The sequence below is a fragment of the Phragmites australis genome, chromosome 8 (genome assembly GCF_958298935.1).
Source record: "Phragmites australis chromosome 8, lpPhrAust1.1, whole genome shotgun sequence".
Lineage (NCBI taxonomy): Eukaryota > Viridiplantae > Streptophyta > Magnoliopsida > Poales > Poaceae > Phragmites > Phragmites australis.
Genome location: NC_084928.1, coordinates 1,825,566 through 1,842,293, shown reverse-complemented (window position 1 = coordinate 1,842,293; position 16,728 = coordinate 1,825,566). Strand labels below are relative to the sequence as shown.

General features: G+C 42.7%; 2 protein-coding genes across 5 annotated transcripts; one reads left to right on the top strand and one right to left on the bottom strand.

Annotated features, from left to right (window-relative positions):
* Positions 1 to 932: 932 nt before the first annotated feature.
* Positions 933 to 3,620, bottom strand: LOC133926193 (probable ribosome-binding factor A, chloroplastic). Of its 4 annotated transcripts, none has more exons than XR_009911064.1 (4): positions 3,252 to 3,620; positions 3,010 to 3,183; positions 2,210 to 2,421; positions 933 to 1,378 (listed from the first exon to the last, which is right to left on the bottom strand). XR_009911064.1 is itself a non-coding variant. In XM_062371987.1 (3 exons), the coding sequence occupies exons 1-3, from the start codon at positions 3,531 to 3,533 to the stop codon at positions 2,266 to 2,268; spliced, it is 612 nt and encodes a 203-aa protein (XP_062227971.1). In that variant the 5' UTR covers positions 3,534 to 3,620; the 3' UTR covers positions 2,111 to 2,265. The 4 variants fall into 4 exon arrangements, 1 of the variants encoding a protein (XP_062227971.1); XR_009911063.1 differs by having other exon boundaries at positions 933 to 1,365; XR_009911065.1 differs by having other exon boundaries at positions 933 to 1,308.
* A 7,083-nt stretch (positions 3,621 to 10,703) lies between these two features.
* On the top strand, positions 10,704 to 15,367 carry LOC133926192 (uncharacterized). The gene is made up of 11 exons (XM_062371986.1): positions 10,704 to 11,083; positions 11,166 to 11,246; positions 12,162 to 12,257; positions 12,399 to 12,482; positions 12,566 to 12,635; positions 12,709 to 12,791; positions 14,008 to 14,087; positions 14,295 to 14,393; positions 14,606 to 14,711; positions 14,986 to 15,075; positions 15,165 to 15,367. Exons 1-11 carry the CDS (start codon positions 10,829 to 10,831, stop codon positions 15,201 to 15,203), a joined length of 1,083 nt encoding a protein of 360 aa, XP_062227970.1. The 5' UTR covers positions 10,704 to 10,828; the 3' UTR covers positions 15,204 to 15,367.
* The last annotated feature ends 1,361 nt before the right edge of the window (positions 15,368 to 16,728 follow it).

The window sequence follows — 16,728 nt, the reverse complement described above, 5'->3', positions numbered from 1 at the left end:
AAATCTGGTGAACAAACAACAAAGAAGGCAGGTTACAAAGAAGGCAGGTCACAAAAATAGGCATAAGCATTCTTATCATACCTCTTGGACAAAAATATATGTAACATTTTGTGGTCTGATTTGCCTTCTTCGGTTGTCTGTGGACACTTTCTTCCACCCAAAACGAAAATGTAGATGGAAAGGCCATATTTAAGGGGCATCTAAGATGTTGATCGTGTGTGTAACATCAGGTTACTCTAACCAGCTGTAACAGTGTAAAGACATGAAATCATAACTGTTTAAACATAGGTTGGTATAAAAATATGCTTGATTTAAATTTCAGTAAATCACATTCGGAGGGAAAATAGTGCTATGAAAAAAAGTCCGGGTAAGTGGAGAAATTCCTTTATCAAGAGTGGTTTAGATACCAAAGTAGCAACAGTTATCTAGCATGAAAAGGAGAAAAGAGAGAACATGAAAAGAAAATAACAGCTAATACTTGTGAAGGAGTGCGGGAGGCTCCTGACACAGTAACCCCTGGATTACAACATAAAAATAATACTCTTATGACGTTGAAGGAAAATACACAAGAAGCTGATATAAACTTCACATGATAAGACAATAGGACTACCACCTAAGTTGAGTTACTTGTGCTTATAACATGCACCTCATCCTCTTTTGTAGCTTTGTGTTCAGCTGAATGCTTTGCCAGATGTGCCCTTACCAGCCATTGCAATTTCACAATGGCAAATATGCTGTTCAATATTCAGAAAGCCTGTGTCCAAATCAAGCACATGCAGAAGATTGAATCACCGCAATGCTCGTAAGCGTCCACGACAGATTAGATCAACTAAAGTGCAATGCACCTTCTGAACTGAAGGACTACTATCTTCCAAAAGAAGCTCAGATGGAGGTACATTTGTAACTATATCCACGTCATTTGTACTAGCCCAGATCGAAAAGTGTTCCTTTATCATTACATCAAACTGATATTATCTATTACATAATAACTTAGGGAAAGAGGTACAAGACTGTTCCTGACCATATAATAAAATGAAAATTGATATTTAGTAAGATAAGTAGACATATCAGGAACACATATAACAAGTCCTAGTCAACATAAAACAAAGATGAACATCAGTCAAAACTGCCTTTCATCGATGGTCAGATACCATAATCTAGCAAACTGAATATGATGATATGTCTTCCGAATTCCCCTTCAAAATATCCTCCGGACTTACAACCATGAGAAAGAGGATATGGCCTGCTTCTAATCAGCAACAAAGATGTGATATGGCCTGCTTCAAGTGCTGAGATACTCCGGAGCACCTTGTCAAGCAGGTGAGCAGTAAGTTCTCAACTTCGCAGGATCGAACTCTAAAAGAACTGAACACATAAGCTGTACCAATTAGAACATTTCCATTAGTAAGTATATTAGTAAACTTCTAAAAAAATAAAAAGCTAGCCTGAGTATGCACTCTACACAGAATCATCTGTGCTGACTATAGATCATGCCTACTACAGCCTACCACCATTACAACTAGCGACATCTTCCCGCAGTCATATAAAAAATATGTGGAGGTGCGGAGATGAGCAATTATCCATGCATATCTTCCAAGGGAAAAAACATGCACTGGAAGGGAAGAAGAAATAAACATGAACACAGAAGATATATATGTCTCAAACATTGTCTCATAGTGTCAGATGCATTTGTCATTTGCTTTGCTGAATTTCAACGTAATGCAAGTAAGGAGTAACAATTAAAATAGCTTAAAGCCAGGGTTTATTCTAGATGTTACTTCAAATAACAAGGAAACTGGTTCAATATGCGTGTCGTGCTATTATCATATTATTTCCTACAGTGTTAATATGCCATTTATCTTGGGAAATAATAAATGCTGAGCCTATGTTGATTTAAATAAATAATAATAATCAAATTGGTCTGGTTTTGCAAAGGATCACAAACTCAATGTTAATTGTTTTTTTTTTTTTACTTGCCAACAGTTATTGGCAACTTAATTTTTCTCCCATGACTTGCAAAGTAGTTTACACCATTGTGCATATGCATTACATCAGCTAAGATTTGCTGTTCGACAATCTGCAAAAACAGAATAATATTCCAAAACCATGATACTTGAAAGGAGTAAGTGTTAATATAAATCCCTAAGCTGATCATTAAGTGCTTGGTCAGGGCCTAGAATTTACAACGCGTAGAATTTTAAAAGGCCACCTGCTGTGTTCTGAGGAAGGATGAATAGCAACCAAGTTCCAAGAACACACAATTGGCTATTTTACATAAATGATATCCTCCTCATCTGGCTCGTCTGCGTCCCAGTCACCATCTTCTTCTTCTGATATATTTGAACCTTCTGCATCTTCTTCTCCATCATTTCCTTCTTGTTGTTCCCTTTCCTCCTTTAGTTTGTCAAGTATAGCAAGGATCTACAAAGATGGCAAACTCTGTGAGAAATTTTCTCAGTGGGATGATTCGTTGTGTTGCAATACAGCTCCTGCAGCCCATCAAATTGTTCATTTTATAGGCTTGTGACATAAATCTGAAAAGTTTCCAGAATTTGATTTAGTTGCCTCGCAGTCTCGCACATGGCTTATGATTCTTATTCACATAAAGCATAAGGATAGTTCTATTTGTCACCTACAATTGCACAGCAGATACTTTTAAAAGTTCAAAAAAGAAGCAAAACACAGTCTCTGTGTTGCAACTTGTAAGGGAACACCGGAACAGAAATGATGACGAACAAAGGTTAAGTGAATCATAGGGGGTGTTTACATGGCTGCCAAACTTTGAAGTGTCGACAGCTCTGGAATGTGGTGGCAACAATGTTACCAAATAGCATGGGCAGTGAATAAGGTACATGTACTAATTGAGTATAAACTAGTGAAACGAAATGAACAAGGGGAATTCCATTGCGCAGCTGGTTGTGCTTGCTTTTAGCCAGAGCAGAACAAAATTGTCCCATGTAAGTAGTAACGCATCAATGTTTGACAAAACGAAACAAGTTTGAATCATACCCTGCTTCCACGCTCCATGGACTCGTCCTCGATGAACCGTATCTCGGGCGTGAGGCGCAGCTTCATCCGCTTGCCTATCTGGCTCCTGACGTACTTGGTCTTGGCTTTGAGCCCCTCGATGGCCACCTTCTTCCCCCTCTCGTCCCCGAACACGGACACGTACACCTTGCACACCTGCACACGTCGGAATTCAGCATCGCCAACTCTCGTCATTTGAGCGCGTGACGGGCGGGCGACCTAACCTGGAGATCGTTGGAGAGCTCGACGTCGGCGATGGTGGTGAGGGAGGAGAGGTACCGGTCAGCGCCGAGCGCGGCCTCGGGGAGCACGGCGCGCTGCAGGATGGGGTCACGGGTGAGCATGTCCGCGAGCTCCCGCTGGATTTGCTTCGCCACCATCCGCACCCGCCGCTCCTTCGCCATGCACCGCACCACGCGCAGCGACAAGGGCGGCGGCCGCGCGGAGACCGGCCGCGCGACGACGGCGAGAAGGCGCGGCGGCGCCAGGGGGCCGCACGGGAACATCGCCGGAAGCTTCGATCGGCGGAGACCGCGGGTGTGAGTGGGAACGGATAGTGTCGTCGTCGGATCGGGTCCGGTCCAATATCTCCCGGTTTTTCTTTTAAAAAAACGTCTTTTAAAGAGCTTTTTCTGCGACATTTTGGCTACTAAAAGACATTTTTCACAATATTTCAAATGTTCAATGCTTCCTACTTTTTAATTTTGGAACTTATGCATGGCAGCGTATCAACGTGACTAGGCTATTACACTCAGGATTCCATTTTACATTTTTTCCATTCATTAACGAAAAGGCTGAAATTCACAAATAATCGTCAAAATTTTAATCATTTTTCTTATTCTGCTACGTGAGTCTCATATGTTAGTGAAAGAAAATTTCAGAATTAGATATTTTACTCTTCTCTTAAATTTATGAATTTTCGAAGAAATTTTAATACCTGATTACACTTTTGATTTATTACAAGTGTCATTTACATATTCTATCAGCAGATACGACGGTGAAGTTGAATTATTCTCTTTTTGAGACGTAGCATTTTCTACATAACAAATACATTAAATTTTTATCTAGTTTGGAGGTTTGAGCACCGTTCGAAAATTCGATCATTGCATCTGGTAGTGAACGTTCCTTTTCTAAATTTTTAAACGACATGTCATGGTGTAGACTTGATAGAAAAGTTGAGCAAAACGAACATGACATATGCATGTGCGAACCAATACATGCAAAGTGGGAGCTCTTATGTTGGATGTGCATTCTGGATCAGGATCCCTGATATCACACGTCGCTAATGAGTGAGGTCGGACCTATATGTCAATGACAACGTTACGGTGACTTCGACGTCAAGAGATCTCGATTCGTGCATTTGACCTAGTATGAGCACTCCACTATTCTCAACTTCCGCCTCAAATGTGCTAGCATGAATTCATCTATGGAGATATTCAGTGTCCCCTTGTTTGATGATAGATGTAGGTGCTGGGAACAGAAAAAAAGGATATGGAACTGTGAAAAGAATACTAGTAGATGGTCATAACTATAGAGTGGCAATCAAAATCAGGGATAGAGATATCAGGATGAATTAACGATACTTACAGTTGTCTAAAAAATAATAGTCTATAGGACATATGACATATAGTCTGATTTTTCTCTTCTGCCATTTGGTTAATTGGTTCGGTGAAAAGGGAAGATGCTAAACTGTAGGCGGCTGTTTTTTTCCATCAATCTAGTTGATGTTTCTCAACCCTTCGATTTTCATCCAACGAACATCCCATGTCTATCCATTGTTCATCTTCTCCGACGAGTCATCTTCCTCTCCCCTCTCTCACTCGTTGCACACAACACCTTGCTCCCCCACCTTGTCTTCCTCCACTGTCGTTGTTGCTCTCCATTAAAGATGACCAAATGGGCCAATCGGGCCGGCCCGGCACGGCCCGATTGTCCCATTTACTGTTACGGGTCATGCCGTGCCAGCCCGCGTGCCGAGCTGTCGGCCCACGGCACGGCCCAACTGTCACCGTGCCGTGCCGGGCCGGCCCACGGCACGGTCGGCACGATGGGCCCAGCCGGCACGATGGGCCCGTTCGGCACGGTGGAGGCACGACAGACCCGTTTGGCACGACGGGCTCGACCGGCACGGTGGAGGCACGACGGGCCCGGCCGGCACGGTGGAGGCACGTTGGGCCCGTCAGCACTCAAAAAAATAGAAAAAAATAAAAAATAATAGCTAAAAAAATCCAAAATAATAATAAAAAATATAGAAAAATAAATACATAACATCTTTATTGATTGGTTGCCTCGTTAAAAACCTTTCTACTAGAAGGAAAAAAGAGTACAACCTATGATTATGCTCCGAAAATTACATGGTTACATTAGAAACCCCAGAATTTTGCTTGCAATTTTTAATATGCTTCCTCAAGTGTCCCGTTCCATTTGGAGATCTGGCACCTATTTCTTTGCTGCATATATTACACTTAGCAAATCTTACCTGTTCCCCGTTAATTTCTCTGAAGACCTTTTCAAAATGTTGCCACACCCATGACCATGCACGCGAGTTCTCGGCGTCTTGATCCATGAATTGAAATATGGATTTGGTTTCTTGATGTGAAGTGACTACTGGCTACTTGGCTAGTAAATAGGAAAAGAGATATGGGTGGGCAGGGTGGGCGATGAGAATACATGGAGTTTGAGATGAAGTAGATGGTATTTATTGGCCACGATGAGAGGAGAGATAGGTGGGGGTGGGGCCGCGGGGGGTATTTTAAAAAAATAAACAAAAAACATGAATAAAAAAACTTAAAAATAATAGGGGCACATGATTAATTCTAAAAATGAGCTTTATTGATAGGTTGCCTCATTAAAAACCTTTCTAGCAAAGAAAAAAAGAGTACAACCTAGCTCAGAAAATTTGAAATTACACGTTCTCATCAGCATCTAGATACAAATTTTGGAATGATTCTTCAAGCTCAGTATTTTCTGCAGTGTGTTGCATTCGTGCTTCAGCTTATTCCCAATCCTTTACTATGTTGAGTATTTCAACCATCTCACTTGACAGATTTGTTCTTCTCTCTTCGATTATCCTTCCTGTAAGACTGAAGGCAGCCTCAGAAGAAACTGTAGATACAGGAACCATTAACAAATCTTACGCTAACAGTGAAAGCACTGGATAATTCGTCTTGTGCTCATGCCACCATTGCAGTATGTTGAAGTTTTCTTGTTCGTGGCTGATAACGTCACTGTTGATGAAGGTAGTTAGCTCCCCTCCGCATGTTGGAATTCCGGTGCCCGTAGACGATCGTGACGAAGAGTCTGAACTTCTTGATGAAGAACCTGCACCAAATATTTTCCCCCACGTTGTCGTCTTCTTAGTTGTTGTGGGTACTAGTGGAGGTCGTTGCAGGCGAACTCCGTCATACTTTGTTTCATATTTACTATAAACTTCGAATAATTTAGAACGAACATAGTATAATAATTAGAATAATCATGGCCAAGAGCATCACCTAAAATTGCGAGAACTCTACAGAAAGCTGCAATTTTAGCTCTAGGATCTAAAATAAAAGGCAAAGACGTATAACAAAGGAATTTCTTTCCAATACTTTAAGAATTTAAATTTCATAGGAACTACACAATCTCTTAGAAGATTGTCATATTCATAGTTGTTTAAATGAGTAGCAATTTCAACAATATTATGCACTACTAAACAAGATGTTGGATAATAAACTCCTGATAAACTCACAGTTGAATCATAAAAAAATTCAAGAAACTCCAGTATCCTTTCAGCAACATACCAATGCGCTTCCGTGAGTAAAGTTTGACCCCCATGCTGATGGTAATGTGTATGAATAAACACACCAAATGTGCTCTTATATGGTATAATATTTTTAAGCATAAAGAAAGTAGAGTTCCATCTCACCGGCATGTCCAGAGCAAACTTACGTGGACGCACACCCGTTGCAACACAATATTGTTTATATGCTCCAATTCGTTGGTTAGAGGAGTTCACAAAAGATATTGCAGTACGAAAATCTTCTAAGTATCGCGACAACCTCTTCAAACTGGATTTTACTATAAGATTGATAATATGACAAGCACAACATTGATGTAACAAGAAAGATTCAGCATAAGTACTAAACAACGGAGTAAGAATATCCATTGCTCTAGAATTTGCACCGGCATTATCTAAAGTGATAGAAAATATTTTATTCATGAGGCCAAAGTCTGCAACTACTTGAGATATTTTTTCAGCAATATTTTCACCAGTATGCGCGTTGTCAATCAAACGAAAACCTATTATTCTCTTTTCTAATTCCCAATCATTATTAACAAAATGAGCAACCACACTAAGATAATCCTCTCTAGCCCTACCTGCCCATATGTTCGAGGTCAAAGCAACTAAAAATGTACATGTTTGCAACATTTTCTTTAAGCTTGCTACGACACGCATTGTAGTATTTTACCATATCCCTACTAGTTGTCTGTCTAGAAACATGCGTGAACCTAGGATTATGAGCTTGCTTAATATAATCTTCAAATGCAACAGACTCACCGATATTGAGTGATAGATCCGCTCTTGCAATGAAGCGATATAGCTCTTTTCGAGCATTGGCAGAGTCGTACTCCCAATGATGAACAGAGCCATCGGGGTTGTACTGCAACACCGTCTGCTTCATGGCTGCTCCACTCTTTCGCTTGCAACTTGTGGCATGCCTCTTCAAGTGCCCCGTTCCACCCGAGGGCTTTGCAGATAATTCATTTTTACAAATATAACACCTAGCATACCTGACACTTACCCCATCTTTCTCTTTGTAGATCCTTTCAAAGTCTTGCCAAACTTCGAAAGTACCGGCTCTTGATCTTTTAGACCCGCTGCTTGCTAATGTGTGCGCACTTGTAGAGCCTGACAATGGAACTGCTACTGCATCACCTGGATCTGGATGTGAACCAACTGGAGGTTCACCGTCGGGTCCATCATCACCTGCAGCACTGGTATCAAAGGGGCCGTAGTCCCCTGTGAGTCCTTGGAGAAAAAAATCATGATCTATGGATGTATCATGATCACCGGCATCCATGATCAATGTCGAATGACACTACAAAAATTGCAAATATTCAGAGTTAGAAATAATCAAGTAATAAAACTAATAAAAAAATAAGACTCAACAACGATGCAAAAAAATCACCAAGATTTCTTCAACTTCAAGATAGCAAGTCAGCAGGATGACGATTTTGGAATTGCTCGGATTTTTTTGCAACAATTCAAACTAATTTTGCCAAATTATCGTTAATTCTCAGGAACTTTGAGACAAGAATGAGAGGAGGAAACAAGAGAGAAAATGGTGTTGCTGGTGTGGAATGGAAGGGCAAGCTGCTCCTCTATTTATAGGTGAAAAATGGTGATTTTTGCAAAAAAAAATTTGAATTTTTTGGAGCTCAAACGGTCAAAAAACGGCTATAAAATTCAAAAATATCGGGTTAACCTGCGTGCCCCCGCCGGCCCATCGTGCCCCCACGTGCCGGCCGGGCCGTGCCCCCCGCGGTGGGCCGAGCCTCCTGGGCCACTCGTGCCTGAGCCGGGCCGTGCCGTGCCGGACCGTGCCCGTGCCGGCCCGACTCGGCCGGGCCGTGCCGTGCCTACCCGCCGTGCCGCGCGCTCGGCCCAGGCACGACCCGTGGCCTCGTGCCGTGCCGGCCCGGCCCATCTCGGCTCGGGCCGGGCCGTGCCTGGGCCGTGCCTCGGGCCGGCCTAGTAAGCACAACCCATTTGGACATCTTTACCCATCACTAACTTTCGTTCGCTGGTGGATCAGGTGCTTGGTGTATAGTTGCAGATGAACTGCACTGACGATCTTCGCAAGACTTTCGGTGGAGACCAGTCCAGAGGCTCTATGGAAAGGGGAGGGTATTCTGGTGGCCCTATGCAGAAGAAGGGGAAGAACTACCATTACTAGCCTAACCGTGGTGGCTCTGGGCCGTCACGTGCTTCAAGCGGGATTGTGCCTCAGACCCATCCTTTTGCCAAGCCTGCCAGTCTAGCATGGGCATGATATGCTTCAGTTGTGGTGATTCGCATCGTCGCAGCGAATGCACGTGGCGCGAGAGGTGCTCCTTATATGGTCAGGAGAACCATATGGACGTGGTGTGCAGGAATACCCCTAACTCCAAGTTGTGTTGGGAACCCACATCGTCCTCAGCTGGTAGGCAGCGCTCTGGTGCTTCTGTAGTGGGGTTCCGCATCGACTCGTTCAGGTACGGGGACTTCTTCATGACATACTGCTCTTGGAGTCTACGCTACATTTGTAGTCGAGGGCGTGGACCGTGGTGACATGTATCATTTCAGTTGGTTCTGTTGATACTAGTACTTTGTTCGACTTTGATGCGCATGTGGGATAGATAGCTACACGTCTCTTGCACATTCACCTTTATCTTTTGATCAAACTTGTTATGCTATCATATGGCGAGACTTTGTCCTATGATATATGATTTGGGTTATGGTGGTTTGGATGTATGATCGAGATATGTTTCTTTGTTGTCAGGATTTATATGTTGCTAATGTGATGATCAATAAACTGTTATCTATCTCTCTGTATGATGTTACCAGTTATAACTTCAATTTCAGAGAAGATGTTGCCAACTTTTTCTTTAAATTCCGATAATCGTATATGTTAGTTTAAATGACATTTCAGATTTATAGTAGTCCCCGAGGTATTACACCCATGCGTCAAGGGAACCCTCTTCCCTCGCCATCTCTCGGCGCACACGACCGGGGTGGTCGTTATTTCATTTATCGTCCACCCACTGGGCACCCGACAACCGTCCGATCCGTGTCCCGCGGTCTCAATTAAGCATCGGGGACCCATACAAGAACTGGATGCCGCGTTTGCAAGAACCGCGCGCTCGGCCTAGTCACGGCCTGTGGCCTCGTGCCGTGCCGGCCCGGCCCATCTCGGCTTGGGCCGGACCGTGCCTGGGCCGTGCCTACAATTCCGTGCCTCGGGCCGGCCCAGTAAGCACGGCCCATTTGGACATTTTTAGTCTCCATCCTGTACTAGGCATGCCTTCCTCCTCAGGAGCTCCTCCAAACCTATTGACGAAAGAACCTTCTAAATCAACCCTCACCCCAAAGGCTAACCTGACAATGAGCTCCAAATCAACGTCGACTATAAATTGCTCAGATGTTAGTCTCTGAAATCTAGAAAAATAGGTTTTTATGGTTAGCTTGAGCTTCAGCTGAGTATATCTCTACAATATAAAACATGAGTTGGTTCATACGCCCCTTCTTCTGCCATACTCTTCTCTTATCTGATAAAACCTCATAAAATTTGAATAATTTATCTATTTTTATTATTCATTCTTGTCCTCCAGTATCCCCATCTCGTTACCAGTTAAATAAATGAAGAAATTAGGAGGGAAATTAACAGATAATATATTTCTCCTTTTCGTATCATATATGAAATCAAACACGGCATCACTCCTGATATATTTGTTCGGCAACGCTTCTCATAGCATATCCACATCTCTATATATTAAATTTGTACTTAATGTTATCACGTTTAATACTAATTTTTATTGTAGCATACGGATACTTAGCTAGTATAGGTATAAAAGTACCGTTCATCCTAACAGCCCAGGCCCAAGGCATAAGGCCCAAATCCGCTGAGGCCGCGACCCAATAAGCCCTGGGCGATCTGTTCACTTCCTCGTCCCACGCGTCACGCCGTTCAGTGCGCTCGCTCCCGCCTCGCTATCCCGTAACCCTAGCCGCCGCCACCGAAGCTTAAACCCTCGCCGCACAGGCGCAGCAACCTCGGCGGCGATGGCGAAGGAGAAGAAGCGGAAGCAGCTCGCCGATGCGCCGCCTCCGGGCGACGAGGGCGAGAGGAGGGAGCGACGGAAGGACAAGAAGCCGAAGAAGGAGAAGGCGGAATCGACGCTGCCGTCTCAGATCAAGAACAAGGACAAGCGCAACGAGCTGCACGCCAAGATCAAGCGCGAGAAGAAGGATCAGAAGCGCAAGCTCGCCCGCGAGCGCGACCAGGCCGCCCGGCGCGCCATGGAGCTTGGGGAGCAGGCAAGCAAGCTCTTCGAACTTCCCGCCCCTCATGTAGAGTTTGGAGTTCTGGTTTGTCTCTGACGGTTTTGGGTGTTTGCAGCCGCCGCAGAGGCAGGTGCCGCGAACGATCGAGAACACCAGGGAGCCTGATGAGACCGTGTGCCGGCCCGACGATCAGGAGGTTCGTAGGGGCCGTCCGCCGTCATGTTTGATTAATTGATTAATTGGAATGGTGTGACCAAGCCAAGTATTGAATTGCTGACTTTGTCGCATTTCAGTAAATGTTTTGGTTAAGCGTATGTACTTATGATTATGAGCCCAACGGTTTGCTTGTGTTAGGTTAGTTTTGTGAGAGAACTGGAACTACATTGATTCTTGTTTTGGATGTTAGGGCTAAGTATGATGTTGTAGGTATGGACATTGATTTTCTTTTTGGATGTTTGGGCTAAGTATGAGGTTGTAGGTAGGGATAGGAGGTTTGGGAATGACATGTTTCTCTTGTATAGATGATTAAGTAAGTGTAAGGTGGCACACTATGCGTTTGTCAAGGTTGAGGTATGTTCAGTTGTTTATGTGGCCGCACGCCTGCAACTTTTTGTAACTCAGCTAAAGCAAGCATGTTGCAGTAGGATTTGGCCAAGCGTGTTGGTGACACCATGCATATAGCATGTGTATACCTAGATACCAATTGATATGTTAGTACGGTACAAAAGCATTGCAACTAATACTGTACTTGTCTTATTAAATTTAGCAGGAAGACGGAACGGATTCAGATATTTAGACTACTTTTGCCAAACTAAAATGTCCAATTCATAAAAACATTCATAAAAAAGGCACAGCTGAAGTAACACTTCCTCTTGGAAAGCATTAGGAATCTCTATTAGTGTATTATGTTTCTGCAGACATGTTAATGTCTTTATATTGTTTCATGTTTTTCCCTTGGGATGAATGCTCATTTGTACCACTGTGTAAATGTTATTCAGTTTCTAGTTTCATACTCTCATTGGTGTTTTGCTGAATGCTTACTTAGATTATCATGTCAAATTTACACAGTTTCTAGACTTACAATTTATGGAATAAATTTTCCTGTCTGCAGTTGTTTGCGGGTAATGATGCGGATGAATTCAATGCAGTTCTAAAACAGCACATAACCCCGAAAGTATTGATTACCACATGCCGCTTCAACTCAGGGGTATGTGTTTTCTGTGCTTCTTATACCTGCTTCTTGAATTATATTCTTCTCCATATCTTGTTCTGCTGGTTCTCAATTTGCGATAATTTCATAATTTGTATTCTTCCATTTAACAATATACTTTCTGCTGCATATGTCCAGAGAGGGCCTGCCTTTATTGAGGAGTTAATGCAAATCATACCGAATTCTCATTATGTTAAAAGGGGAACATATGAACTCAAAAAAGTATGACATTACTGAGCTAATTTTTTATTCAATTGGTTCAATGAGGCATCTTTTCACAAGCATTCAAATACATTTCGTTTCAGATTGTGGAATATGCGAAGAATAGGGATTTCACCTCACTTATCGTTGTCCACACAAATCGAAGGGAACCTGGTATGAATTCATCATATTTTTACTGGAAAGTTGTCACACTTCTGCTTTTTGTGACATCTTTTTTATGTCACAGACGCCCTACTGATCATTGGCTTACCTGATGGCCCTACCGCACATTTCAAATTATCCAAACTTGTTCTGCGGAAGGACATAAAGGTACTTTATCTGTACCTTATTTCTGCGGAATGACTAGCCAAACTTGGTATAATACTTTAATTGGAAGTTGCAACAGTCATTTGATGTCTTCATGTTGTGAGTTGCGACCCAGTAAGCAACCATTTTCCAGATTTTACCACACATTATGGTAGTACATGCACGAGAGAGAGAAAACTGCAAGCAATAGGTTAATTTCATTAATATTTTATTTTTATTTTTTGCACCTGTATAAGTATTGAAATCTATAGGAGAGCCTAGATGCCCTCCCTTGTTCCATCCACGTTTTAGCTTGTCAATAATTTAGAAGAATCTGTCGACATTTGAGCACAATATTTTAAATAAGTGGATAACAATCTTGCAATTTCTCAATTTTATTGCGAGGAAGGGTATAGTTATAAACTGGAAAAGAGTATTGCTTTTACACAACAATCCTATCTACATCCGCTTTTTAGGGTCTACCTATTTTGTTTTAGTCAAGGAAAACAATGGGAAGCATAACAGTATGATGGTTTATACCTGAGAGGCATCATACATTGCATACACTATAATTCCTTTTTTAAGGGACCAAACATTGCACAAAGATGAATAATATCAAACTAATCATGTGGTTTGGATAGCACCTCTAATGGTAAGGACCGAGGCATGCCCACTTGCCCATTGTTACACCACTAACAGTTTTTACATAGGTCCAAGGACAATGAACTGACATAAAGTTGCCATCAATTACTCAATCCTACTTGTCTCTAGGTTGTATCTAGTTTGCCTTAGGCATATGAGTTTTGCCCCCAAAAAACGAAACATGCATATGGCTATGTTCCATGTCATATGGTATGTCTGCGATAGGCTGGTCCATCTCTGTCTGACATAGTCATGTCCTTGTTTCAATTTTGGCATGCTTTACAGCATTATATAAATTATTGCAAGATTGGAGTCGGGTTGATGGTCATGTTTAACAGTTTTCTAGGCTGACGGAAATTTGAAAAATATACGCCTTTTGCCTCTGGACTGCTAACTACTTATTTCGGTAGCTCTATGTATATCTAGATTTTATTCAGTAATTCACTGAAATCGGCGTATTTGTTATTCTTGTGTTAACTGGCATTTGGTCTTTTGGATTTGTTTTTTCAGTATAAATAAGTGCAGTTGAATCTTGTAGACTATAGAGCATTTTAGGCTACTTTGATTTGCCCTTTTTGTTTACTTCTTTATATTGCAGAACCATGGCAACCCTACGAGTCATAAGCCAGAGCTAGTGTTGAACAATTTCACTACACGCCTTGGTCATCGTATTGGAAGGTGATTTGAGAACTTGTTCCTTTTCTTGAAGAAAAGGGTGATTTTATGTGGTTCCCCTTTTATGATTTAAGTAGAAGAGTATTTTTTTTCTAATATGAGTCATGTTCACGTCTGTTATTATCTTGGAATAATCACCTTACGGTATTTTGCTATTTTGGATTCTCTCTATTTTCTTCATATGTCCCTTTTCCCTGTTTCTTTCTTCAGGATGATACAATCTCTTTTCCCCCAAGACCCCAACTTCCGTGGGCGCCGAGTTGTGACTTTCCATAATCAGCGAGACTACATATTTTTCCGTCATCACAGGTGCGCACATCAAAATGCTAGCGGGAAAAAGCATGTTGCTGAGAATTAGTACTAGTTTGGCATGTCCTTAAGCTCGTAGACTAGCTGATTTGTGGAATTCCTTTTCAATCATGCTATCTTGTTAGTCACTAGTGATTACGTGTATTGAAGTATGTTGTACCTGGTAATTTTTAGTCAGCATTCAAATTTTTGTTGTGCAATGTTGATACTAGGTACATCTTTGAGACAAAAGAAAGCAAAGTTGCTTCGAAGGACAAGAAAGCTAAGACATCCGAAAGCAAAAGCCAAGCTGAGAAGCAAGTGATTTGCCGCCTTCAGGTATGTGAGCTTCTTTACTCCCTACTTGAGTTTGGTATGTGACAGGATGACAGTACGTATTTTCATATATAACTGAAGAATTGAAGTTTTCAACTGCTTTCAGTTATTCTGAAGGTTTAATTGGTGCTTTATTTTTTTCCTGAGTATGTTTCAAGAATAATAGTTCAAAATGTGTCCCCCTCTTTCTCCCTTCCCCCCCTAAAGCATCACCCTGAAGGTGCTCACCTTGCAACTGTTTCTTAGCAGTAACCGCAAACTGTTTTTGATGACATAGGAATGTGGTCCTCGCTTCACTCTGAAGCTGCTCACCTTGCAACATGGGACCTTCGACACAAAAAGCGGAGAGTATGAGTGGGTTCACAAGGTACTATTGCTCATTTACCATCTCACGTCCACACTACCACTCTACCTGACGATTTGCTGACATGGCGTGAATTCTCGTGCAAATTACAGCCGGACATGGATACAAGCAGGAGAAGATTTTTCTTGTAGTGGAGCATGGGATCTTCGTGCCCAATCTGCCGGAGTTCTATCTTTCTTTCTTGAAAATTATTGTAGAGGAAGGTTTGCACGTTGAGCCGATCATCAATGTAACGGACTTCATGCACGTTGAAGCAATTTTGTGGATCGATCCTGAGTTATAAGATTTTTGTGCCCATCTTTAGATCCCATTTATACTTTGTGTATAATCTGTTACTCAAAACTCAAAAGCCGCACTTTGTTTTTATTCGGGTGTGATTTCGGCGCAAGTGGGACATTCAAGCGATGGGTGTAAACATGTGTGAATGTGCGATGGCTATCGTGGTTAGGGCTTTGGGGTTGGCGGTATCAGCTTTTTGGTGAGGATTTATCTGTTGTTGGGTTTAGATGGAGGGAGGTGGGCGGCAGGGTGGTATGACAGAGGGTGCGGGTGTGAAGCGGTGGGGATGTCGTCGGTCACAGGTGATGGAGGATGGTCGATGGGCGGTTGTAGGTGATGGAGGATGGTCGATGGGGGGGGGGGGGGCGGCGGTGGAGGAGGCAAGGATACGTTGGCTGGGTAGCGGGCTCGGATCTGATGGCATGAGAATCGTCGGAGACATGTAGGGTGAGGGATCAAGGGCAGTTGTCACGCGATAGAGAGTGGAGGTGGGACGTTGAAGAGGATCTGTGTGTCATCGGATGCCGATTGGATAGTTGAGTGGAGGTGGGGGATTGAAGAGGATCTCCGTGTGATCGGATGCCGATCAGATAGCTGAGGACGTTGCCTAAAAAGGGGGAAAATCAGATGACTGGAATATAGAAACCCTGTTAGCGTGCACATCATTGTTTCACTCTACATCGAAGAATTTATCATTGGCTATCCCCATGTTGGCGTGCGGTGCCATGAGGCATGTGCTCTGAGGTTGTTATCACTATCAGCCCCATCTAGCAGTTGCTGCCCGTGATCAAATTCCTGAGGCCCTGATGTCTACATATCCATTAATAATGATCGAGTCATGGAATGTGGCTGCGCATTGCTACCAAGTCTTTCTTGTTAGTTCTTTATCGGCGAATGCAAACCACGTCCTAATATATATATTTGAACGGGTTTTCCAGGAGAAATTCTTGATTCCAAACTTTTAACTTGAAACAATTTTAGAGCAAAATTAAATGCTATCTGTTATTCCTGCATGCACTAACTAGCCGATGGGACGAGCTGGAGTATGGCTAGGAGTATGGCTAGTGGCTACTAGTAATGCAAAACCGCATGCACTTGCATGCAAACTTATCTCAGTCGTTCATCTATTTCATGTGATATTTATCTATCTTTTATTTTTCTTAACATAAAAGAATAATATTGCGTGCCTAAGGTCATTTAAAATTTTTACTTTGTACTGACTACACATGGGGTCCAAGCCCATCACGGCACGTACATCCCTGCAGGCTAAAGCGTACGACGGCCCGCGTGCTCTGCATTGCACTCACTCGCAGGTCACAGACCGACCTGGGCACCTGGCCTGGCCTGGAGTGAGTCGGAGTCGGAGTCGGAGCGGGT

Bases quoted from the DNA above. Each gene is read 5' to 3' on its own strand.
- LOC133926193 (XM_062371987.1), bottom strand. From the start codon at position 3,533: ATGTTCCCGTGCGGCCCCCTGGCGCCGCCGCGCCTTCTCGCCGTCGTC. The intron at 3,184-3,251 runs GTTAGGTCGCCC...CGACGTGTGCAG, and splicing joins AGCTCTCCAACGATCTCCAG to GTGTGCAAGGTGTACGTGTC. The intron at 2,422-3,009 runs GTATGATTCAAA...CCATCTTTGTAG, and splicing joins CCATGGAGCGTGGAAGCAGG to ATCCTTGCTATACTTGACAA.
- LOC133926192 (XM_062371986.1), top strand. From the start codon at position 10,829: ATGGCGAAGGAGAAGAAGCGGAAGCAGCTCGCCGATGCGCCGCCTCCG. The intron at 12,258-12,398 runs GTATGTGTTTTC...GCATATGTCCAG, and splicing joins CATGCCGCTTCAACTCAGGG to AGAGGGCCTGCCTTTATTGA. The intron at 14,088-14,294 runs GTGATTTGAGAA...TTCTTTCTTCAG, and splicing joins CTTGGTCATCGTATTGGAAG to GATGATACAATCTCTTTTCC.